General features: G+C 45.9%; 1 protein-coding gene across 3 annotated transcripts; it reads left to right on the plus strand.

Moving 5' to 3' along the window:
• On the plus strand, positions 1 to 24,255 carry PLA2G6 (phospholipase A2 group VI). 3 transcript variants are annotated; one of them, XM_082241357.1, is made up of 17 exons: positions 3 to 293; positions 4,682 to 4,927; positions 6,034 to 6,249; positions 7,399 to 7,582; positions 8,815 to 9,002; positions 9,995 to 10,091; positions 12,170 to 12,352; positions 13,605 to 13,713; positions 14,180 to 14,317; positions 15,062 to 15,152; positions 15,529 to 15,692; positions 16,756 to 16,906; positions 17,895 to 18,031; positions 19,278 to 19,432; positions 19,776 to 19,943; positions 20,684 to 20,757; positions 22,728 to 24,255. In XM_082241357.1, the coding sequence occupies exons 2-17, from the start codon at positions 4,719 to 4,721 to the stop codon at positions 22,870 to 22,872; spliced, it is 2,409 nt and encodes an 802-aa protein (XP_082097483.1). In that variant the 5' UTR covers positions 3 to 293; positions 4,682 to 4,718; the 3' UTR covers positions 22,873 to 24,255. The 3 variants fall into 3 exon arrangements, with proteins under 3 accessions (XP_082097485.1, XP_082097483.1, XP_082097484.1); XM_082241358.1 differs by having other exon boundaries at positions 3 to 265; XM_082241359.1 differs by lacking the exon at positions 14,180 to 14,317 and having other exon boundaries at positions 1 to 293.
• Positions 24,256 to 24,281: the final 26 nt, after the last annotated feature.

Consider the following 24,281-nt stretch of genomic DNA (forward strand, 5'->3'; position numbering starts at 1 on the left):
CGCCACTCTTTGCCCCTTCACAAAGATGGCGGCGGCGTCCCAACCGCGCCATCAGATGCCCGAGGCAAAGATGGCCGCTCCGCCTCCTTAACGTCGAGAAGGCAATGGCCGCACGCACGCAACTGCGCCGCCTTCGGATCCTTTGGCTAGCCAAGCAATGAGGTGATCGCTAAGCGGCGGGGAGGAGTCGTTCCGACGGATTGTGGTTGGCAGAGCGTTGATCACGTGAGACTGTCGGAATTTGTTCGCGGAAGTAGTAGTTGGGGTGAGTACAGTAGGGGCTAATTGAAGAGGTGAGTGAGTACAAGTCTTAGAGGACAGGGGAAGGGTAGATCTCTCTTCTGTGTGTTTTTTAGTCCTTAAAATGTGGGTCTCAGTGGCTTAATAAAGGCTCTTGGGTCTAAGATAAGCAAGGGTGGGTGGGAAGCTCCCCTTTCTGCTTTATTTTCTGCTGCGATCGCCCATTGCACTTCTTTTCCATATTCCACCTTTAAACCAGAACTCCAGGAACTAGGTGCAAAAGACATAAGTTTTACAATTCGCCTCTGACCACATTCTGAGTCCGGGAATTTGCTTCCAGTGCCAGAACTCAACTGAGCTCACAGTCGTTTCACACAAAAGCCCACTCATGATTATAACTCTCATCATTTCAGCAGCCCAGTTTAGGTAGAAAAAGTCGTTGCTGCTGTTAAACAATCGAGCAGCCATTCAACAGGTGAGGTTTTCCTGGCCTTCATAAACAGTTGTATCTTAGTGGAAATCTGCATGCCCAGCAGCTGCTAAAGGCAAAGGAACCCTGCCAGAAAAATAAGGTGATATCCCCATGTGCTGTGCGTAATTTTGTGGAAGACGTAAGGCTTAAAGCCTCCCATATTTTTGAAGTATTAAAAGAGTTGTGACCAGATAGCTACTTGATGTGACCAAAAAGCTTGAACTTGTAACCAACCTTTTTATCTGTTAGTTGAACTTCACATTCATTTTAGGAATATGCACACTTTCTTCATCAGGCAGAACCTATGCAATGCTGCATTTCATCTTGGAATATCATGCAAGAGATGTCATGTACAGTTTCTTTAAAAAGTTAAGTACAGGAAATGTGTGATAGTACAGCTCTGATGGGCTTCAAAAGGTAATGTTCTACTTCTGCTATAAAATTGGCTCGTTGCACAGTGGAAGACAGATTCACATATGCAAGAGTTGGAAACCATGTTAAGATCTCCAGACTTTGAGCACAGTGTAAGGTCCACAGGAAAATGTGATTTTGGGGGCTCTGAATTGCCATAGTGAAAACATGAACATGGTTCAGTACTGTAAAGAAAAGTGTAAGAGTCGAGCAAATGGAAATGTTAGAGACATTAAAACGGCACCTTTTCTGAAAGTCAGTGGAAGGAAGTAACAAAACGGAAGTTACTTTAAAATTCCAAAGTTTGCCAATTTTTGTTCTTTGTTGGTTTTTAATATGATTGAATTGGCTTTCTATTCCTTTCCTCCTTCTATATGTATTTATATTGTGAATATAAGTACATTATATTGCTTCTCTTGCTTGCCTTTTCTATCTCCTGGAAGTGAAACCATGAAAAAGGAAAGACTAAATGCAAAAATGTTAGACTGCTTATTTTAGTTATCAGTTTGACAGCCCACCTCTCACCCCTCTCGGTCAATGTTAAGGGGCAAGTTTTGCTATCTTCCCTACTTTGTAGGAATACAACAGCTGTTTGTGTACATGTCAGTTTAAACATACTATCTGCTTTGGGTGGACCCTAGCTATTATTTTAAATAAAGACCTCATATCTCAATAGCTCCAACCCTTCATCTTCAGTTCTGTTTCTTGGTCACTCTAGCATGCAATGGTGTGGGACAAAATCTTAATGAGCATAAACTTACTTGCCATTTTCCTTTATACACGTTATACACTCAAAAGTGAATTGGAGAAAGTACAAACCAAGCATACAAAAATGAACAACGGTAACACTGCTTAGACTTAATAATTAAGCAATATATAAATGCCTTAAATAAATAAAATAATAACATTACAAAAATACAATTGAAAATTACCCAGAAGCTGCATAAAATAAGTGACAGTTTATCTGCACATTGGAGAAATGTTTTTAATACAAAATAGATCTTCAGTTGTTAGTGGAAAGAATATAAATGTGTCTCCTTACAGATCATCCTGGGTGGGGTGTTAATAAAGTAGGCTCCAATATGTTGAAGATATATTATGAATGTGTTGCCTTTCCCTTACACCAGGAATTTATGAAACCTGTGGCCCTCTAGATATAGTTGAACTCCAAATCCCATGAGCCCCAGCCAGCAGTGCCAATGGCCAGAGGTGATTGGAGTTGTAGTTCAACAATATCAGGAGGGCCACAGGTTCTGCACCCCAGCAGATATTCCTCTGTCATGTGATGAGAGAAAATGCCAGTTGCTGAGCTACACAGAATTTCAATTGTGCTTAGCACAGTAAGCAGGATACACTACACACAAACTAGTTTTATAAGGGAGGTATAGGAACTAGCTGGAGGATTTCTTCTTGGTGGACTACTAATTGAGCTATAATGATTCTAGACTTGTAGCTAGGATTTCCAAATTGCAAGCCAAGTACTATTGTACTAAATCAGGAACGGAGTACTTGTGGCCCTTAAGATGTTATTGGACTCCCATCGTCCCAACCACTGGCCGTATGGGGTGCCTCTAGTATTTTCTTGCCCACTACTCTACATGTCTTGGGTTCCCCACCCCACTCACAAAAGTAGGCACCAATTTGCATAAACTTTGTATATGCTTTGTGTCGTATTCAAATTTATATCCTGTTTTGTTGATCGGGTGGAGGACTCAAAAATAAATCCGTGGCTGCACACCAGGTAATAAGATGTCTGACCAGCAGAATGTCAGCAGGTTTAACCTGCTGAATTTCTGCTTGCCACACAGATTTTGAAAGACAAGTGCGCCCAGCTTAGTGCCAACCCTAAACCGTACAAATAATTCTGGTTTCATGATCTAGACTTTTATGTTACAGTAGGTCTTTCATTCAAGATTCAGTTAAAAAGCAACCAGTGTTTTTAAACAGCATTTTTTGGGTGGTTTTTAAATTATACCTCTTAATATTTAGAGCAGTGTTATTAGCATAGGTCAAACAGACAGCCATTCTCTCTTAATTTTTAGGGTTTGTATATTTCCAATATACCCATTTAAGTTTTCACACCAACAGCAACAGCCCAAGAATGCACCTATTTTCCCTCATGGGAAAGCAATTAATCACCCCTCCATCCCATTGCTGCTACATTAGTTTAACAGTCCCTCCTGTATTTCTCTAAAAACAAAACAAAAACACACCAAGAAACTGTGTAACAATAATGGACTACATGCCATGGCAACATTGTTGTACACTACTTTCTCTCAGCCCCTCAGTATTAGTGCAGCAACACTGGGATACTTTGTAGGCCCTATATAATCAATGCTTTCTCAGTCACACAGAGACGCCCACCCACTCACTGGCAATATGAAAATGCTAATTATGGATTTTATTTGCATTTTTTGGAAATGTTTACATACAGAAGAAACAAGAATTTTAAATGCATGAAACTGAACCTGAGTTAGAAAGGGCACAAACTCCTTGTCTTTGCTGCTGCTTAGTCACAGCTGTGCTAAAACTCTGGGTTTTTTTTTCACTGGGCAACAATCACTTCCCTACCAGGAAAGATGTAAAAACAGTTTCAGAATAAGTCAAGAAATCCCCTCAGAACTAACAAGGCAGCTCTTCTCTATTGTCTAAATTTAGAATAAAACTTGTCTGTGACCCAGACATCAAGTCCTCTGTATTGAGAAGGGATCTACTGGGTCCTGTTGAAGCTGTTTTGGGGTCTTCTCCTTGGGTTTCTATGAGTAACCCCATCAAGAGTGAGCAGTCTCCCATCTATCCGGTCTAGGGAACTACCCACTAACAGTGCCTCAGACTTATATGGATTGAGCTTCAGTTTCTTGGGTCTCTTCCAGTTTATTACTGAGGCAAGACAGTGGTCCAACACATTCACTGCCACATGGCAGTGTCATCAACATATTGCAGACAGTGTAATCGAAAGCTCTGGATGACCACCACTCAGCGGTTTCATGTAGCTGTTAAACAGCATGGGGGGAAAAATCGAACCCTGAGGAACCCCACATTGAAGGCTCCACAGTGCTGAAGAGCGCTCCCCAAACGACTATCCAAGTAGGACCAGAACCACCACAAAGCAGGGCCACTCACCCCTAACTCAGACAGCTGGTCAATGGTATCAAGACCACTGAGAGATTAAGGAGACATAACAAGGAAACATTTCTCCTGACAGAGGTGCTCCTAATCTAGTTAGGAGACTCATTTGCTACATCTTATATTTAATGGGATGAATTACATTTTTGAATTTAGGGATGGGAATGTTATCAGGCAATGGAATAGATTTACAGCTCTTTCTAATTTATTATTTTAATCACATATTTTTGCTGTTTTTTAAAGAATAAAAACGTTTTATCTTACTTGGCTATCTATAGATCTGTAGATATCTTTATTTTAAAAGGTAGCGTAGAAGTCTACTCAATATTATGAACGTTTTTTAATCACCAGGAACATGATTATGCTGAGAAGAAGATTCATTCAGTGGATGATGATGGCATTATCTGAATTCGAACTTTGATCTTTCCACAGCCTTGAACAAAGACAGCTTGCACTACTTTTTAAAGACATGCAGTTCTTTGGTCGGCTTATGAACACTTTAAACAATGTCACCGGCTTGTTTTCAAACCCTTTCCGGATCAAGGAGGTATCCCTGGCGGACTATTCATCTCTGAAACGTGTGAAGTCTGAAGATAGGATAGTGCTGTATGAAAAAAGTTCATCTCACTCTTGGGAGTGCCTTCTTCTTAACCCCAATAATGAAAAAGTTGCTTTCCGGTGAGTGGCAGGGAGACCTTGTTTATTTTAGCTTCAATCTGTTCCTTAGACCTTAAGAAACTCTGATACAAAACCTCTTCCTAGTAGGAGGGTGAAATTGAGGATGGATTGGGAAGAAAGGGGATCAAGGGGACTATGCAGGAATGAGGGAACATTGCTATAATAGCATAGGTTTTCATGGTTACTGTCCACCAGGCACTTGAGAGAGCCAGTGTGGTGTAGTGGTTAAGAGTGGTAGACTCGTAATCTGGTGAACCGGGTTTGATTCCCCGCTCCTCCACATGCAGCTGCTGGGTGACCTTGAGCCAGTCACACTTCTTTGAAGTCTCTCAGCCCCACTCACCTCACAGAGTGCTTGTTGTGGGGGAGGAAGGGAAAGGAGAATGTTAGCCGCTTTGAGACTCCTTCGGGTAGTGATAAAGTGGGATATCAAATCCAAACTCTCCTCCTCTTCTTCTTGAAGGGTCATAGGTTCGGCAGGTGGGGTGGAGGACAGTGATGGCTGGTGACTTTTGGGGCTGGTAGGGTGGAAGGCAGGGAGACCAGAGCCAACGACAGGCAGAGGCAAGTTATTTCAGTTTGGTCGCCATCCTCCTCCCTGCTGAGTTCTGCAAGGGCAACACCAAGACTAGGGAGGAGAAAGCTGGCATAGAGACCCACCCCCTGGAGTTGTTGCAAGTAGGAAGGCAAGCAGGCTGGCTGAATTGGAAGGAACCACAAGGCTCATCTAGTCCAATCTCCTGCAATGCAGGAATCTTTCACCTAATGTGGGGCTCGGACCCATGATCCTGAGATTAAGAGGCTTCTTCTCTACCGACCGAACTATCCCTCAGGTGTGCTTTGGTTCATCTCTTTAAACCTTCTGGAGAGGGTATAAAATTGTCCTGTTCCAATAGGACTTTTGACTGCTAAGTTTGAGTGAAGTCAAATATTTTGCAGCAGCAGCAAAACATTAATAGTTCTTCCTGATTGACGGGGGTTGTGGGTGTTTATGGTCTGGCATATTCTTTTATTGGATTTTTCTTAATTGTTTTTATCTTTGTTGTGAGTCCCACCGCAAGCTGGAGAAGCAGGCTCTAATCGTTCTAAATAAATTCCTTTTGTAGGCTCTTCCAGGTAGACCACGAAGGATTTGCCCTTGAGCACTACGAGCTGTACGCAAAGAAGTTGCGCCCCTTCTATGAGAGTTCCCACAATCCTTTGCAGCTGGAGGTTTTGCAGCAACTGACGGACTGTTTTCGCAGCCACCCTAGCTGGTCGCTGGCTCATGTAGCGGTAGAGGTTGGGCTCCTGGAGAGCTTCCGTCACAATCACATCCTGAGGTATGAGAGCTTTGGCTCCTTCTAATGGGGAATGACTTATATTGCAAACTTAGTTTAGGGCATTTCAAATGGGAGTCTTAAAGCCTTTTGCAAATCTCCCTTCCTCTCCTTTTAAGCCCCCAAACTCGGAGACTTAAAAGGGAACCATGGGGAAACTTGGAAAAACTTACTATTGTTTTAAGGGTTAACAAAACTGTTTTGTTTGGAGGGTGGGGTTGTTTCAAATTGTTATTAAATGTCAATTTGTATTTTTGTATTTTTTGGCTGCAGTATTGTTTCCCAACGTGGGGTGCACACCCCACAGGGGGGCAATTTTATTTTAAGAGGGGCAATTTGAGAATGAGTTATTAACAGTTAATGGCCTTTTAGGCTTCCTCCACGTGAATAAATAAGAATTATATGTCACGGGGGAGGAGGGCACCAGGATTTTACAGATGCTTAGGTGGGGCATGGCCAAAAAAAGGTTGGGAACCACTGGTTTAGGGGCTTTTGTTGGGGAGTGTATTGTTTATTAGTGTGTATACATTAGTATTGTTAATTGTTTGTTTTTATTATGTGCTTTGTGTTTTGATTAAACTTATTGTGTGTTTTATGCTTCATATATGGTACCTTTGTGTTGTCAACCACCCTGAGACCTATGGATATAGGTGGTATACAAATTTAAACAACAACAAGCTCTGTAGCTTTCCTCCTGCTCCTCTTTTAAGTTTCTGAGATTGAGCACTTAAAAGGGGAGCTGGGATAGATTTGCAAAGTGGACAGTTGGACAGGTGGGTGTCCCTGCTCAATTGTTAAACTTGGCCCTTGAGGCAGAACCTGGTAAGGATCAGGCCTGTGGATCCCAAAAAGTCCCTGCTCTAATGATTGATTTCAGTGGCTCTGGCTTGTCCTATTGGAATTGAACAGGACAGGGGTGGCAGTTCTTCCAGTCACTGATCTTACCCTGTATCCTAGATGTTAATCTTTCCTAGAGCACTGAATGCGTGCTATATTGGAAGCGCAGCAGCAGTAGAATTTGGTTTGCTGTTCCACAAAGTAACGTTAATGAGCTTTTCAAAGCAAACTGTTTTGGGTGGGAGTATGCGATTCCGGCTGGCTTTGCACTTGGGCCTGGTGGTGTGCCCAGAATGCCTCCATCTTGCATTGCAGCTGCATAAACAGCAACAGCGGCGACAATGAATGCACCCCGGTGCACTTGGCCTGCCAAAAGGGAGACATGGAGTGCCTGCGGGAGCTGGTGGAGCAGTGCCACGCCCGTCTTGATGTCACAGACAAAAATGGAGATACCGTCTTCCACTACTCTGTCCGAGGGAACAACCCTGAGATCATAGAGGTGAGGATGTTAACAGAGAAAGGTAGGTTTCCTGGTAGAAAGAAGAAAATGAAGGGAAAGGTGCAGAAGCAGAGGAAAGAGGAACTTTCCATGTCTGGAGAGAGACTGTTCCCTATGAGTTGATGGGACTTTTCTTGCAGAGCCAGTGTTGTTCAGTGTTTAGAGTGTTAGACTGGGGTTTGAATCCCCACTTAGCCATGAAGCTCACTGCGTGACCTTGGAGCAGTCACTCCCTCTCAGCCTAAACTACCTCACAGGGTCGTGGGGAGGATTAAAGGAGAAAGAGTAGAGCCATATATGTCACCTTGAGCTCCTTAGGTGAAAAAAGGTGGGATATAAATGCAGTAAGTAAGTGGTTCCTAACCGGTGGTCTGTGGACCCAGAGGGTCCATGTAAGCCACCTGGGGGTCCATATCCATCAACTGTCTGGAACTTCCTGTTTTGGGGGGCTGTACTCTCATGGGAGAACGCTGCGTCCAAAATCGTGTGAGAGCACGGCGCCCCAAAGCACACACTTTTGGGTGCTTTGCTCTCGTGTAGGTCACATGACTTGTGCAGGAGCGTGGCCCGGAAGACGTCTAGCCTGGTTTTGCTCTGGAGGGTATGGCGACACCATTCACATAACAAAAAAATTACAGTGGTACCTCAAGTTAAGTACTTAATTCGTTCTGGAGGTCTGTTCTTAACCTGAAACTGTTCTTAACCTGAAGCACCACTTTAGCTAATGGGGCCTCCTGCTGCTGCTGCGCCGCTGGAGTACGATTTCTGTTCTCATCCTGAAGCAAAGTTCTTAACCTGAAGCACTATCTCTGGGTTAGCGGAGTCTGTAACCTGAAGCGTATGTAACCTGAAGCGTATGTAACCTGAGGTGCCAGTGTACTGACGAGATATCAGCTTTTTCAAAGTAGGGGGTCCATGGCTTGGCTGTTGAAAAGTGGGGTCCATAGTACTTAGCTAATTGGGAACCAGTGTGATAAATAAATGAAATGAAAAGAATGTTGCTTCCATGGCTAAGGGCAAAACTATGCTTGAGATTCCCAATCCCTTGCTTGCCCCATAGTTCTGGTGTCTGTGTTTGTGTGTAGATGCGCTTGAGGGAAGGGTTAGACAGTGGCCCTTGCCCATTCACCAGTTTTCTTCTATACACAATTTCTGGTCTGGTATTCCTGCTGAGTCATCTTATCCATCCTTCAGAGTCTCCAAACTTGAGTGACATTGTTCAATTGTTGCAGCTCATGGGCAAGAGGTCAACTGCCGCTTTGGACCATGTGAATGATGAAGGAAAGAGCCCTTTGCACCTGGCCTGCCAACTGGGCAAAGAAGATGCTGTTCATGCCCTTTTGAAGGTCAATGCTAAGTGCAGCAACATGGGAGCACTCGGCTACCCCATCCACATTGCTATGAAACACTCGCAGAAAAGGTGTGTTTGCTTTTTTCATTTGGATAAGAGTGCTAGAAAACAATTTTTGCTAATAACTATATTTTTGCATTAACTATATTTTTATTTCCCCCAGCCCACTTCCTCCCAAAGGAGCCCAAGGTGGTGAGCAAGGAAACAAGGCCAACATCTGAAACACATTTAAACAGAAACCACCTTTTCTCATAACGAATATGTTTCGGAGTTGCCTGAAGAAATGGCAACGTTCATGCCACACATTTAAAGCACTGTGGGGCCACTTTAAGCAATCACGGCTTCCCCCAAAGAATTCTGGGAGCTGTAGTTTGTGAAGGGTGCTGAGAGATGTTAGGAGACAGCTGCCCCACCCCGATTTAACAGTACAATATTAAAAGGATACATGATTGAACCATAAAGGTAAAGGTAAATGGACCCCTGCCCATTAGGTCCAGTCGTGGCTGACTCTGGGGTTGCGGCGCTCATCTCACTTTATTGGCCGAGGGAGCTGGCGTACAGCTTCTGGGTCATGTGGCCAGCATGACTAAGCTGCTTCTGGCAAACCAGAGCAGCACACGGAAACGCCATTTACCTTCCCGCTGGAGCGGTACCTATTTATCTACTTGCACTTTGACATGCTTTCGAACTGTTAGGTTGGCAGGAGCTGGGACAGAGCAACGGGAGCTCACCACATCGCGGGGATTCGAACCGCCAACCTTCTGATCGGCAAGTCCTAGGCTCTGTAGTTTAACCCACAGCGCCACCTGCGTCCCCTGATTGAACCATGGAGTGGGCTTAAACCTGGACCGGTTTTCCTTGGAGCCATTGCTGGCACAGCTGCCACTTCCAAGGCCCAAGGCACCATGCTTCACTCTTCTTTTGCATGTGTACACCAGCAGGCTGCTTAATGGAGCCTTGGAAGTGTCCCCTACCTACTGAATATTCAGGGATCCATGCAGTTAGCAGGCAGGTGTTTGTCGTATCCCTTTATTCTTTTCCTTCTTGTTCTTCTCTTCCAGATGTGCTCAGGCCCTTCTTGATAAGGAGATCAGCCAGATTCAGCTGCTAGACCCACGCTATGGAGCGACGCCACTCCACTGGGCCAGAAATGCTGATGTAAGCGGGTAGTCTGCTAGCTGGCTAGACATCTTTGCTTTGCTCTCCTGGTCATGCCTCCACAAAGAGCTCCTTTCCATTCCCCATCTCTGACCTTCTGATCTGTGTGTAGGCTTGCTGGCTCCTGGGTCTTTAATATCTGCATGGCACTAAGATGCTTGGGGAGGGGATGGTGGCATGTCTTTTCTTGCCAGCATATGTCAGAAATGGGATAAGCTTGTACCTGCCGACTTCTTCCTGGTGCTAAAAGCAGCCTTCCCCATCTTGACCTTGTTGGGCTACAACTTCCATCTGCCACTGCCAGCATGGGTTGATGGGAGTCGTAGTCCAAATAATCTGGAGAGCATCCGTTCCATATGGACCTGTTTATCCTCTTCCTGACCTCTCCAGCTGGAGTCCTCCTCCAATGGTGACTGTGGAGAGTAATAGGGGTTCTGTTGCAGCAGACATTATGTGGAATTGCCTCCCAAGAGATTCTAACCCTTTTTTCATTTTTAGAAGGACAATAAAGATATTAATCAACATGGCATTTAGAGTTAGTTAGGGAACTTGGGTGGCATTTTTATTAACTGGTTGCTCTTGCTGCCAGTATTGTCATTATTTTGACGGCCTTGTTTGAGTTGGTTTTTAGAGTTCCATTTGTAAACTGATTTTTGCTCGATTGTTTGACACTCCCCATATGACTCCCAGTCTCAGGTGATTTACAGTTTTATTTATGTATTCATTAAAATTCTATATTTCTCTTCATCCGAGGATCAGAGGGTGGTTTACAATATAAAAACGCAAAAATACGCAACATAATAACAAACAAAAAGGCAGTAACCCCCCAGTTTATAAGGTCATAGATTGGTTTGAGAACAGCAACCTTAAAATAAAACATGCAAGAATCACAAATATAACACAGAACCAGCTTCCTCAGAGTCCAATGCCAGCTGAAAAAAATTACTTTCATTGTTTTATGGGACAGGAGAAGAGAAGCAAGGGAGCAAGGATGCTCAAAGTGGATATCACAGGCCGTAGGACTGAAATGTTTCCAAGTATTTAACTTAATTTTTTCTTCACATAAACGTAACAGTTAGAGTAAATATTTTGGTGGGCCTGAAATCTAGAATATTTATCTCCATACAAGCACTGTAGTGCTTTTATCAGCACAGAGAGAAGTCATCTGATTTATTTAGCCTTGTGGAGCTTTGGGTATCCAAAATATTAAGTTCTCTACAGGGCTGTGCTGTGGGAGTTTGCAAACATAAACAGCCTCACAGTTGTACAAAATAGATTTCTAAGACAAGCCCATGGCTGCAAACCCGCCCCTCCATAATACAGGCTTTCCTGACATAGACAGGACCTTTTACCATTTCCTGCAAAATTAAAATACTGGATACATTAAATTATACATGAGCTTCCCAGACCCCACTATAAGGAAGCTGGATCTCCTGAAGGACTTTTTGTATTAGAAGCCCTTATACAAGGCTGCAGTATCCTATGTTACACAAGAGGCAGAGCAAAAGCAAAACAGAATGTGATGAAGCAGAAAGGCACGTGCCAAAGGGGGCAGTTAAGCGGAAAAACTGTATATTGTTATGGTAACTGAGACATTTACTGTGAATTGGGTGTCCCTCTTTCTGTTGTGTTTGTTGAGTTTGTTGCTCAGAGGGAAGCAGATGGAACCAGCCTTATAAGCGAGCACAATGTGTGAAATCTGTACATTGTCTTTATTGGTGAGATAATGTGTGAGTTGAGGCAGGAGCCTTAAACTTATAATTTTTGCGCTTCTATGAGCATGGGTTCATCTTTCAGAGCAATAATTCTTCTCTTTGGCCTTAAATCTAGGGTTTTCAAAATCCTAGCTATCTTCCTTTTTAAATATTTGTTTATTGTTTCAAAAAAAACATAATCAAAAAAAGCACAGCCCTATTCAAATACATGCGGCGATTTCTCATTTGCATAAAAGTATCTTCCCCTATGCCCCAGGTACCTTGTTCGTTTTATTGTTGAAATAAATCCGACCTCACCTGTCCCGGTGAAGAAGCGCTTGTGATCCAAAGTGTGGCTTTGTGCCTTTCCACCTTGTCTCCTAGATGACCCGGCTCCTCATTGACTACGGCTGCGAAGTGAACGCCCTCAGCAAGACCGGGGAGTCGGCCCTGCACATCGCTGCCCGGCGGGGGCGCTTTGATTGCACCATGGTGCTGCTGACCAATGGAGCCATAGCAAATGTGAAAGGGGCAGATGGCAACACCCCACTGCACCTGGCCATGAAGGTGGGCTTCTCATCTGCTGGATGCTTGCTTTTCCAGAACTGAAGGGTGGGGCAGGGGCTGAGAGGAGAAAGGAGAAAAGTGCATAACATCTGCAGAGAACACCCCCCTTTTTGTATTCTTCTGTTATAATAATAATAATAATAATAATAATAATAATAATAATAATAATAATAATTTTTATTTGTACCCTGTCCGCCCCAGCCAAGGCTAGGCTCAGGGCGGCTAACAAGCAATAATAAAAACAAGTTGAATGAAACAACTTAAAAACAAGATTAAAATACAACATTAAAATATTGAAACATTAACATATGAAAATGCAGCCTCATCACAGGAGGAGAAAGGAAAAAGGAAAAAGAAAGAGGGGGGAGGGAATCAAATTGGCTCCAAGCCAAAGGCCAGGCGAAACAACTCTGTCTTACAGGCCCTGCGGAAAGAAATCAGATCCTGCAGGGCCCTGGTCTCATGAGGCAGAGTGTTCCACCAGGCTGGAGCCAGAGTTGAAAAGGCCCTGGCTCTGGTTGAAGCCAATCTAACTTCCTTAGGGCCCGGGACCACTAGGGTGTTGCTATTTATGGACCTTGAGGCTCTCCATGGGGCATACCGGGAGAGGCGGTCCCATAACAATCTGTTCTGGTTCAATATGTAGACATAGCCCAGGGGTGGGCCACCTTTTCAGCCAGGTGGGCCGGATCCTAATCTCCAAAAGCCCCATGGACCAAGTTTGGTGGGTGGGGCACGGCAGCCAAGCAGTCTTGTCACCTGGCATCAATATGACATGAGGTGACAGCAGCACATCTGAAGGATGTTTCCAGGTGGGTTCAGTGGAAGCTGCTTGCAAATGCACTTCAAAGTGAAGGCCACACCTTTCCCTGCCTCCCACTAGGCATCACATACACAGCATCAAGGGCAGGACAGGTGGGTGTAGTTTGGTGGAAATGACATCCCAGGCCAAATTAGAACCCTTGTGTGCCTAATGAGGCCCATGAGCCAAAGTTTTCTCATCCCTCAATCCTAGCGCCTCAATCTTCCTTTCCTGAATATTTTTGTCTGTATCTCTGCACGCAACCCGTCTAGTTAAAGTGATCCTCCTGCATGAAGAGACAGAAACCTAGCTATTTGGGTAGGATATATTGGCAGCTCACAGTGTGTTTGCCAAGATGGCCGCCGGGTCGGCATTCCAGCTCAGGAAGCTGAGGCTGGAGGGAGCTCCTGGCGACACCTTTCCCTTTACAAGCTCTTTTCCTCCCCGCAGCAAGACCACCTAGAAATGATCAAGGCCCTTATTGTGTTTGGAGCAGATGTGGATGTCCCAAATGACTTGGGGGAGACACCCGGGTTGTTGGCGGCCAGGATGAGCAAAGGTGAGAGGGGGGACCTGTGGGGAGGGAAAGGGAAGTATGGGAGGTGGGTGGAAGACAATGGTCCGGCACGTCCATTGCCACAGCTACAGGTGTAAAGGAGAAGTAGAGCTGTGTGTCATCAGGATATGGCTGGCAACATACCCCATAATTCTAGATTTGGAGAATCCCATTTGTGACCTTGTGGCCTCTTGCACAGATTTGTTCTGCCCAGTGGAGGGGCGGTGAGAATCTCAGGCCTAAGGAGCACAGACAAGGCCCCAGCTGTGGCGTAGGATTCTGAGGACCAGGCCACAATCTCAGCCAAACCACACCCCCATCCCCCTTTGAGGCAACCACCTCCAGCCCTGTGTTTTTTTTAAACCAGGTTCATGGGATTAGTCTGACTCACAGCAGGCAGCGGTGACCATTTCCTTTATATTAATGGATTTTCCTCTCTAATGCATGTGACGCTCTCACCATATCAAAGGTGCCAATCGGAAGGTGCTCTTAGACCTGCTGAAAATTGTAGGGATTGACCGCTTCCACCCACCTGGCATATCAGTACCAACTACTTCCACTTCCCAGGAAGGACTACCGCCCCCGAAGAGCACTAACCAAAACCTAGGTAACAGGCTAGCTAGCCCTGTGCTTCTCTCTGTGTCTCTGCTCCACTATCACTGTTTTAGGACCACTTTTTCTTCCACTCTGGGAAGGCATTTACATGTCGGAATAAACGTGAAACTTGAGCGCGTGATCGTCTCAGTTGAGGGTTGAACCAAGGTTTCCTGTTGCAGTGCGGCTGTGCTGGGGAAACCATGGCCAGTTGCTAATGGCACAGTGCTGGGATTCTTCCTTAAGCTCTATTGCAGGGACAGAGAAGTTGTGGCTTTTCAGATGGTGTTGGCTTTCAGCTCCCCATCAGCTCTTGTTAGCATAGCCAGGGATGATGGGAGTTAGCTTTGCCATCCCTGTTCTGTGACCACAAACGTCTTGACAGTATCAGTCATTTTCCGCTCTTTCTCCTTCCTCTTCTTTTTCTGCTTTGCTATGCCAAATGATGATGTAGCTCCTGGTAAGTGTTTTAGGGGAAGCAGGAAGGGTTGCCATGTTCAATAGAAGACAGGGCTCCTGTGCCTTTTGATAGGGATGTTTTTAATGATATAATGGTCATGGCAATGGACTGTGTGCTTGCTACGTATCTTCCTTGGATACAGCAATTAAAGGTATGAGAGCCTTGTCTTCTATTGCATAGGGCCATTGGGGTGAGGGAGAACTCAGTTCCTAGACCCTCAGGTTCCTAATCTGCTGCACCTGCTTCTAAACATCCTGCTGAACAGAATATTTGCCTTTCTTTTCCTTGCCTCCCTAGAATTCCAGGACGTCATCCATGTCTCTACAGCACTTGGTACCTTGCTGAAAAAACAAGATGTGGTTGATCTTGCCACCGAGAGGAAAAAAAGGTAAGTGGGTGTCGTTAGTAAGATGGACTTCATTTAGTCTGCAATGCTCTGTCCTGATGTGAAAACTGAGAAGACTCAAGAGAGAGGAGACCTCGGCCCTGTATGCATATCATCACAGTAAACCACAGTTAATGGTGTACTTTGAGTGTGCTGATTCAGGAGAAACAAACTAGGATACCTGGCTTAGTGTCATATCCCCACACCTGATCCTCAGCATACCTTTCAAGAACTACAGTTCTTCCTCACCTAGGGCAGGGAAGATATTTTGATGCTTAGTATGTTGCTCCATGAGGCACCTGAATCTTAGGAGTGAATATGACCTTGGGGACATTGAACTCCTTCTCTTCTCTCTTCCCTCTCCTCTCCCCTTCTCTAGTCAAGACCGCCTTTTGAGTCTGGATGGTGGGGGTGTCCGGGGCCTGGTGCTCATCCAGTTCCTCATCGCTATAGAAAGAGCTTCAGGGCGTCCCATCCGGGATCTGTTTGACTGGGTCGCTGGGACGAGCACAGGGGGAATCCTGGCAGTGTCTGTTATACTAGGTAAGGAAAGAGTGCTCATGTGGGTCCACAGGTGGAGGAGGAAATCTCCCTACCTGGTGGGGGAAGAGTTCTGGAGTGGAAGAGAAAGGATGAGTGTTGGATATCTTCCTGGCCTAAAAGACTGTTCCTGCCATCTGTGAGAGAAGTGGCCCTGACTTACTGCGGCTTTCCCCAGGCTGGGAGATGCTATTGGACTCCCAACTCCCATCAGCCCCTGCATGGCCAAATGCTAAGAATTATGAGTCAAGCAACATCTGGAGGGTGCAAGGTTGAAAAAGACCTGATGGATAATTCAAGAAGCAAGGGGTTTGCTTTTGACGAGAGATGGTTGGAAGTGGGCTTCGCATTTCTCTCCAAGCTGCCACATGGCAAAGCTGACTGTGTGTACTCTGATCCTAATCTACCCAAATGTTTGCTTTAGTCTGGTTTTACAATGCTTGGATTTTTGCAGACTTTGCAGATAGGGGAGGCACATAACCCATATCCTGTTCTTTGGTGATTCTGCCCCTTTCTCTTCCATGTCTTCTCCACTAACCTTTATCCCACTTTTTCTATCATCCTTATGGCTGCTTTTGTATATTGCAGCAAAGCATGGGTCTTCGTGTTTCCGCAAAAAGTTATTTTCTGGGTTTCCAAGCACTCCAAATGCCCTTTGAACATTACGGAGGAGGAAACAGCACCAGGGCCGTCTTACCCATAGGCACTGTGGGTGTGGGGCACCTGGGCACCGGGCTTTCAGAGGCACCAGGCTGAGAATCCGGGGCTCAAGAGTTGAGTCCGGGGAAGAGAGCCGTGGCAGGCTCTTCTGCTGTGGGTGGCTCTGTGCTGCGAGTTCGGGGGTGACTGAGCCAGCGAGACGCTGAGGCGGCCGGCCAGCTCTGCTCTCCTGTGCGCCTGGGACTGGGCAACCTGGGGGGGGGGGTGTTTGCCGGTCGGATCTTTGCACCCCGGCGCCGCATATGCTTAAGACAGCCCTGAACAGCACGTGTGTGTGTGTTTACACACACACACACACACACACACACAGGCCTTGGGGTAACACTAATGCCCTTCTGCCTCTCAGGGAAGCCGATGGAATACATGCGCTGCTTGTACTTCCGCATGAAGGACGAGGTGTTTCGAGGGTCGCGGCCCTATGAGTCAGAGCCCCTTGAGGAATTCCTGAAGAAGGAGTTTGGAGAGCATACCAAAATGACGGATGTCAAGCAACCCAAGTAAGTAAAACAGCGGTGACTGGTGCCCTTTGCAACTAGTATGGAGGAAGGCGGGGGGGGGAGGGGACTGTGGGCAGAGCTGGACCCATTGATAGGCGGTTCCAAACCAGTGACAGGCCACGCTGACTAATTCTAGTATTGTCCCCGACCCCCCCCTCCCTTCTACAGGGATGAAACTAAGAAGGAATCCAACATCCAGGGTGAGTTTTAAGTCAGAAGGCAGGCAGGTGGGGGCTGACTAAGGCCAGGCTGAGGTTAGGAGGGCAGTGCCCCATTTGCCCTAATGGACTAGACCTCCACTGAGCCAAAACCAGAGGGATGCTGTCTTTGCCCTTTATCATGATGGCTTCCTGATCTTCTGTCCCTGGAGGAGGGAGATCATATCTATGATTTATCTGTTTGAGGCAGGACTGGAAAGCACAGTCAGATGGATGGGGTACAAATAATAAAGTTGTTGCTACTCTGCTGAATCTAAGCAGGTTTGGGTCACCTCAGTGCAAGGTGGGAGGATTGCCTGGTGGTGCTGTCTTAAAATCCCATGGAAGAGAGGTGGGATATAAAAATAATATGTGAAGTTGCCATGTGCTGAGTGTCTAGCCCAGTATTGGCCAGTCTACTGTGGTTGGTAGTTAGGCCCAAAGTCACAAGAATCAAAAAGATGGAAGAGCCTTGGAGGTTAATGAGCCCAATCCCCTGTTCAGGCTGCCGCTACAGCATCACTGACACAGATGACCAGCTATCTCCAGTGGGGCCTTCACTACCTTCCAAGGAGATGGTTCCATGTCAAACAACTCTTACCATGGGAAATCTCCTCCTTGCATTCAGCTGGACATTTGCTTCCCTGGTTCTAAGTTCTGTTCTCTGGAGCAACAGATATCCTGAGATACTTTTACTGGAGATGCCAGGAATTGAACCTGGTACCTTCTGTAGCCTCTTCCCCTTACAACCAAGCTGAAATCTTGTCTTCATTCCTCAAAATCCCTTACAGACTCATGTTGACAGCGACGCTATGCGACCGACAGCCTGCTGAGCTCCACCTGTTCCGGAATTACAACCCTCCAGAAGGAAGAGGCAAATCCCGTTACATGTCGTCGGGTTTGTTTCAAGCGTTGACCAGGCCGGAAGGTAAAAGACTCGCTTGCACAGCACTCTTGTGGAGTCAAGTTGCTTGTTGAAGAAAAGCAAGCTCCTACTCAAGGATTCTTCCTCCCCCTTCCTCGTTTTTTTTGTGTGTGTCTCCAATCAATACTGATCATACATGTTATGATGATCTCCATATAGCATGGACCACGTCTTGGGTGAAGTTGGAACAGATCAGTCTTCCTAGCTTGTGTACTTGCACCAAAATAAACCCTGTGCAATTGTGAATGCAACAGTGTACATATCCCTCTCTTCTCAGAGGTTATTTCTGTTCCAAAAAAATAGCTTATGGAGCAGGTAACAGTGGCCAGCAGTACTTGGTACCACAGTAGAAGCATACCATGCAGTGCGGGATAAGTGACCCATCCTCTGCTATTCTTTCTCCAACGGTTTAGGTGCAGTCTCAGAAATAGGATTGTGTTCCCTCATTTGTCTGGGCTAAAAATCTACCGATGGATTTATCTTGTATTTTTGGAATCCAGCTGTGCACGTTCCAACCAACATATCCCCTGCCTTCATTTCACTTTGTGCAGGAAAGGTATTTGTGATGTTGGCTGGCACAGTCAGTCCACTCCTACTTTTCATGTTGTAAATGTGTGCAATCACAGTCGTTCATCCTTTTCTCCACTCTGTCCATGAGCTTTTGCCAGCTGTGTTATAGCATCAGAGTTTGTCTCTTACGCCACTTCTGGCCAGTCTGTTTCATTCTTCTGATTGTTTCCTGGTCCTTATTTGCTGTTGCCGCCTTTAAAAGGTTTCCTAGGTTGTCATTGTGAAAGTTCTCTGAACCCTTGGTGTTTGCTTAGTCATTTGGATGTGATCCACTGTTTGTCACTTGGGCATTGGAGAACCCACAGCTAATAGGGGCCTCAGCTCTCCCGTCTTTCATATGGGGATAATAATGCAGATGTGTTTTAGAGATTATTCTTGTTATGTGGATTATTGAGAGAATGTATGCACATTAAGCTTTTTTAATCTCTAAAGCAGGGATGGGGAACCTGTGAGCCTCTAGATACTGTTGGACTAACATCAGGCCCAACAATCATGGCCAGTGGTCAGGGATGATGGGACCTGTAGTCTTGCAACATCTAGAGGGGCACAGACTCCCTCCCTGCCCTGCAGTACTATGTGCATTCTTAGTAGCAGCAGATCTTGTCCTAGCAATCAGCTGGATGCACATAGTTTAGTCTGTGGAGGGAAAGTCACATCTTTCTTTGTTTCCCCCTCACAGATCAGCTGATGTGGCAGGCTGCTCGTTCCAGCGGAGCTGCCCCAACATATTTTCGGCCCTTTGGACGCTTTCTGGATGGAGGTCTGCTGGCCAACAACCCCACCATGGATGCCATGGCTGAGATCAACGAGTGCAACAAAATCTTAATCCAGAATGTAAGCTTAAGTGGCACTCCTCATTGCACTTAAAATTCTGGGGGTTGTGGCTCCTACAGAAGAAGCATTTCCTCCGTTGCTAAAAGCACCCAGAGCAGGATGCAACATAATCCTAGTCAATACAAAGTACAGATTAAAAAAAAAAAAATACAAAGTACAGAATGGGCAACCAGTTTTTAGCAGCAAATAACACAATGCAGTAAACAAAAGCCCTACAACAGCACCAAGTGTAAAATACATTGCACACTAATACTAGGTGTTAATGCTTTAAAAGATGACAAAATACAGCTTTGGAATAGGTTCAGCTTTGCTAACCGATGTTCTTTGCCTCCCATTCTTCCAGGGTGAGGGTCACAAGGTGAAAAAGCTGGGAGTGGTGGTCTCTCTCGGGACTGGGAAGGCACCACAGGTCCCTGTGAGCTCTGTGGATGTCTTCCGCCCCTCAAACCCTTGGGAGCTGGCCAAGACTGTCTATGGGGCTAAAGAACTGGGCAAGCTGGTGGTGGACTGCGTGAGTATTAGATGTGGATGGATCAGTGGAATGGAACAGCCAGATGTTAGCAGAGAACGTCTTCATTTGTTGGGGATGGGAAGGTAGCAATATATTTACCAGCTCAGACTCCCAATACAGGTGAAGGAATTGCCTTATAGGGTTTCAGATGGAGACATTCACAACCCTGCTTAGAGATGATGGGGACTGGACTGCAAATCAGACATCCTACCACTGATCTCTGGCCCTTTTCCAGATCCTATTATAAGGGTCTCATTGCTAAGGAAAGTCAATTCATTGATTTGGAGGAGCCCTCCCCACCCCAATATTTTCAACAAAATTTTCTGGGGAAGTGTCAAAGCAACATCTGGAGGGTGTCATCCTGGCTACCCCTGCTTTAATGTGACATGCAAGCACAACCACTGTAGACTCACAAGGACAAATTTGGCTGAAGTGAATGGACTCCGAGGTTTTCCTTCGTGACCCGATTTGCAAGTCGCTGCCACAATACAGACGTTAGAATATTATGAATATTATGAAGGCTCTGAAAAAAAAATTCTGTTTCTACTTAGGGAAAACAGTGCATTTTCTTGTATTCTGCGGCTAAGCTAGAAGCATTGTGTTTAGGAGAAAACTTTCCCCTCCAAGCCATATTTGTGCAATGCCTGCTTGTTTTGTCTTAGCCTTCTTTTACCTTGTAGTCCTGGGTATTTGAGTCATAGGATGGGTCTCTTCCTAATTGCGTTGATGTCTCTTTGCAGTGCACTGATCCAGATGGGCCATGTGTGAACCGTGCAAGAGCCTGGTGTGAGATGATAGATGCCCATTATGTCAGGTATAGGACTTGTCTACCTTGATGTTCTGTGCAGGTTGGAAAGAGCACGGGTGGAACCCTTGAATCTCCGGTTCTCAGAGGCTATGCATGGTGTGTGTGTGTGTGTGTGTGTGTGTGTGTGTGTTTTGCACACAGAAAGTCCCAGGTTCAATCCCTGGCATCTCCAGTTAAGGGCTGAGAGAGACCCCTCCCCTTCCCAAACCCTGTAGAGCCACTGCTGGTCATTGTAGACCACATTTAGCTAGGTGGATCAAAGGTTTGACTCAATGTAAAGCAGCATCTTCTGTTATACAGTGGTACCTCGCAAGACGAATGCCTCGCAAGACGAAAAACGCGCAAGACGAAAGAGTTTTCCGTTTTTTGAGTCGTTCCGCAAGACGAATTTCCCTGTGGGCTTGCTTTGCAAGATGAAACGTCTTGCGAGTTCTTGCGAGTTTGTTTCCTTTTTCTTAAAGCCACTAAGCCGTTAATAGCCGCTGAGCCGCTAATAGCAGCTAATAGCCGTGCTTCGCAAGACGAAAAAACCGCAAGACGAAGAGACTCGCGGAACGGATTAATTTCGTCTTGCGAGGCACCACTGTACTAAACCAGGAGATGGTTAGGATTGTGCCTCTGCTAATTATGTAAGCTAACAGCAGAACCTTATTCAGTGGCGGACTTTCGGCCCTCAAATTTCAGTGGCACCCTGTGGCATGTTAACCCCCTTCCCCGCCTCTCGCACTTTGTTCTGCAGCATTCTTTTGGTGCCCCCTGCAGTGCAACCACAGCAGGCACCCTATCCTAGAACCATCTCTGCTTTACTGCAGCTGTGGGTTACATTTTGCCTTTCCAGAGCAGCAGTCAGCCGAGGCACTGATTTTATGCAGTCCAAGCAAGCAAGCAAGCAAGCAGACTTCTGGCAAGGATAATCTGTCCCTGCCTTGATAGCCCTCTGAGAGCAGTTGCCCAGTTCATGTAATATTCTTGTGTAGGGTATAACTGTGTTGACAGTGGAGCAGGGCTGCACTTTCAGCCCCCCTCCCACTATCTGGTCTGTTTCCTGTAACAGCCACACATTGCACACTGCTCTCTGCAGCAAAATTCTTAACACAGAAGCCCCTGCTTATATGTAGGGGGTTTGTGCAGTTGGGACACCTGCGCAACACAGGCGAGTCCTTTCCTCACAGCACTTTTGTGAGGCAGCTTTAGGCCGAGTGAAAGTGCTCTGGGTTGCATTATATGGAGGTGCAGTCGAGGAGTGAACTTGGAAGCAGGCAGAAAGACTTTGGGGCAGAAGCAGAGTGAGGGCCTCCCGAGTGCAACCGTGCTTTTGAAGTAATGTGCATTACCATCTGAAGAACAGCAAAGAGAAGGAATGTAAAACCATGAAGACCAGAGTTTAAAATTACCTAATCATGCCAGAGACAGGTGGTCGGTGTTAACTGAGAAGATAAGTCTGGAGAGAAGGGGGAGGGTTTGGGTGAGTCAAGAGCTTAGACCTTAACTGTGGGATGTGGTTCAGGCTGAAGAACTGGGGCAGGCTTGACGCATTTACGGGGAAAGCTAAAACCCCACTGGCCCCTTCCATCACCTGATGAAGCTACTAAGTCAGCCTGGGCATGTCAAGTAGGAGACTGCGCTACCTCTTCCTGACCAGCTGTATCAGTTGCACCTGAGAGCAAAAGAAAGGAAACTGAAAGCACTGATGTGACTGCATCTGGCAAAATACCATGGAGTTAAAGGTATCCAAAGAGTTTGCCTGCCAGAGCCCCTGATAGAGATTGTCATTGCCTTGCACCCGTTGCACTTTGGGGATCTCTAACTGCATCTCTACTGCACCATAGCACTCTCTTGAGCATTGGGTTTTCTGTCTTGTTTTCCATTGCCTCTGCCTTCTATCTTGCCTTTTCATCTCCAGTTGCCAGGCATAGGCCAAACTCTTGCTCTCGTTCCCATCTTGCAACACCCTAACTCATTCTTGGCTCCTGCAGGTTCAACCCTCCTTTGGAGCTGGATGTGATGCTGGATGAGGTGAGCGATGTGATCCTGGTGAACCTTCTCTGGGAAACTCAGATGTACATTTTCAAAAACTGGGCAGAATTTCAACAGCTGGTAGATATGCTGCTGGTTCCGTGATGCTTTGCAGCTCTGCCATGCCTCCCTGCTGCAGCGACCCTGGATTCTCAGCAAGGAGTGGTAGATTCCGCTGGCCTGTGGCCCCTTCTATTCATGGCCAGAAACCGACTGGAAGAATTGGAGGGCTGCACCCACCGAAATGTCTTTCAGCATGCCCAGTTCAAGTACTTGCTGTGGCTGCTCTTTCCGGCATGCCTGATTCCAGTACACCAGCTGCCTTTATAGCTGGAAGGGGCTTACTACATTTCGCTTGGCTTGTGTGTGATAACATGGAATCTAACTGACCAGAGTTGGACTATCTCTACTACTTCTGGGCATACTGGGCCAGATGCATTGTCTGACATTCTGGGTTTGACTAACGTGCCTTTCTGTCCAAAATTATACATGGGCAGTTAAAACAAAATGAATTGCTTGTTTCTCTCCCCCATGCCCTTTCCTAGTTGTTTTTTGCTTCCTTCTTCCTGGTTCCTCCTCGCTTGATCTGAGTGGCCGAGAGGCGAGAGGAGGAAAGATCGGCTGGGTTTGACAAATTATTTCAGACAGTATTTGCCCACCAGCAGAGGTGTGGAAGGCTTCTTCTCCCCGCTTATGAAGAACTTCCTTAACCAGAATAAACAATGTAGAGGGGATCAAAAATTAAACCGAGTTAGCGAGGAGACCTTTAGTTATCAGATCCAATGATCAGGCACACATTCCAGTGTCCGTTTTTTCCTGTTCTCCCATAGATTTGTTTCCTTACTAGATTCATCCCTCCCCCCCATCAGTGCTGCTGCCTCCCCCCAAGAAAGTGCTGCTAACAATAACCTATTGGCTCAGTTTGCATGTCACAATAAACCATGGTTAATGGTTTGCCTTCCACTTTGCTCTTCCCTTCTAGCCACTGGGAGCAGCAAACCACAGTCCTTGGCTTAGCAGTGCATCCAAACCTGGGATGATTTGTTTGTATTGCTCAAGCAATTTGTGATTGGTAAATGCAGAGCAAAGCTTGGCTTGACATCCTACTCTGTTTGGAGTGAAACGAACCACGGTCCCTGAGCCCAGGGATTGTGGTTTGTTGCTCCCACTGGCTAGAGGGGAGGAACAAAGTGCAAGGAACCTTCTGCGCTCTAGGGATAAGCTGTTACATATGGTTTCCCATAATGTGCAAACACTGCCACTACTCTTGCATTTTGACTAGTTTAATAGACTGCACTAGAACTACAGAAAAAATGTCCCGGAGAATGTGAAATCTAATTGGTGTTTCTCCCCTCCCTCTGCCCCATTTTTTGTAAATCACTCTTAGTTTGTCTAAATATAACTCTGAACTGTAGTGATGTTAATAGACCCTGATGTCTTCATGAAACTGACACAGTGTTAAATAAAAGGAAATGTGTGATGTGAAAACTGACTTGCGCTTGAACTTAATACAG

The sequence above is a fragment of the Podarcis vaucheri genome, assembly GCF_965113315.1.
Source record: "Podarcis vaucheri genome assembly, chromosome: 10".
NCBI classification, from domain to species: domain Eukaryota; kingdom Metazoa; phylum Chordata; class Lepidosauria; order Squamata; family Lacertidae; genus Podarcis; species Podarcis vaucheri.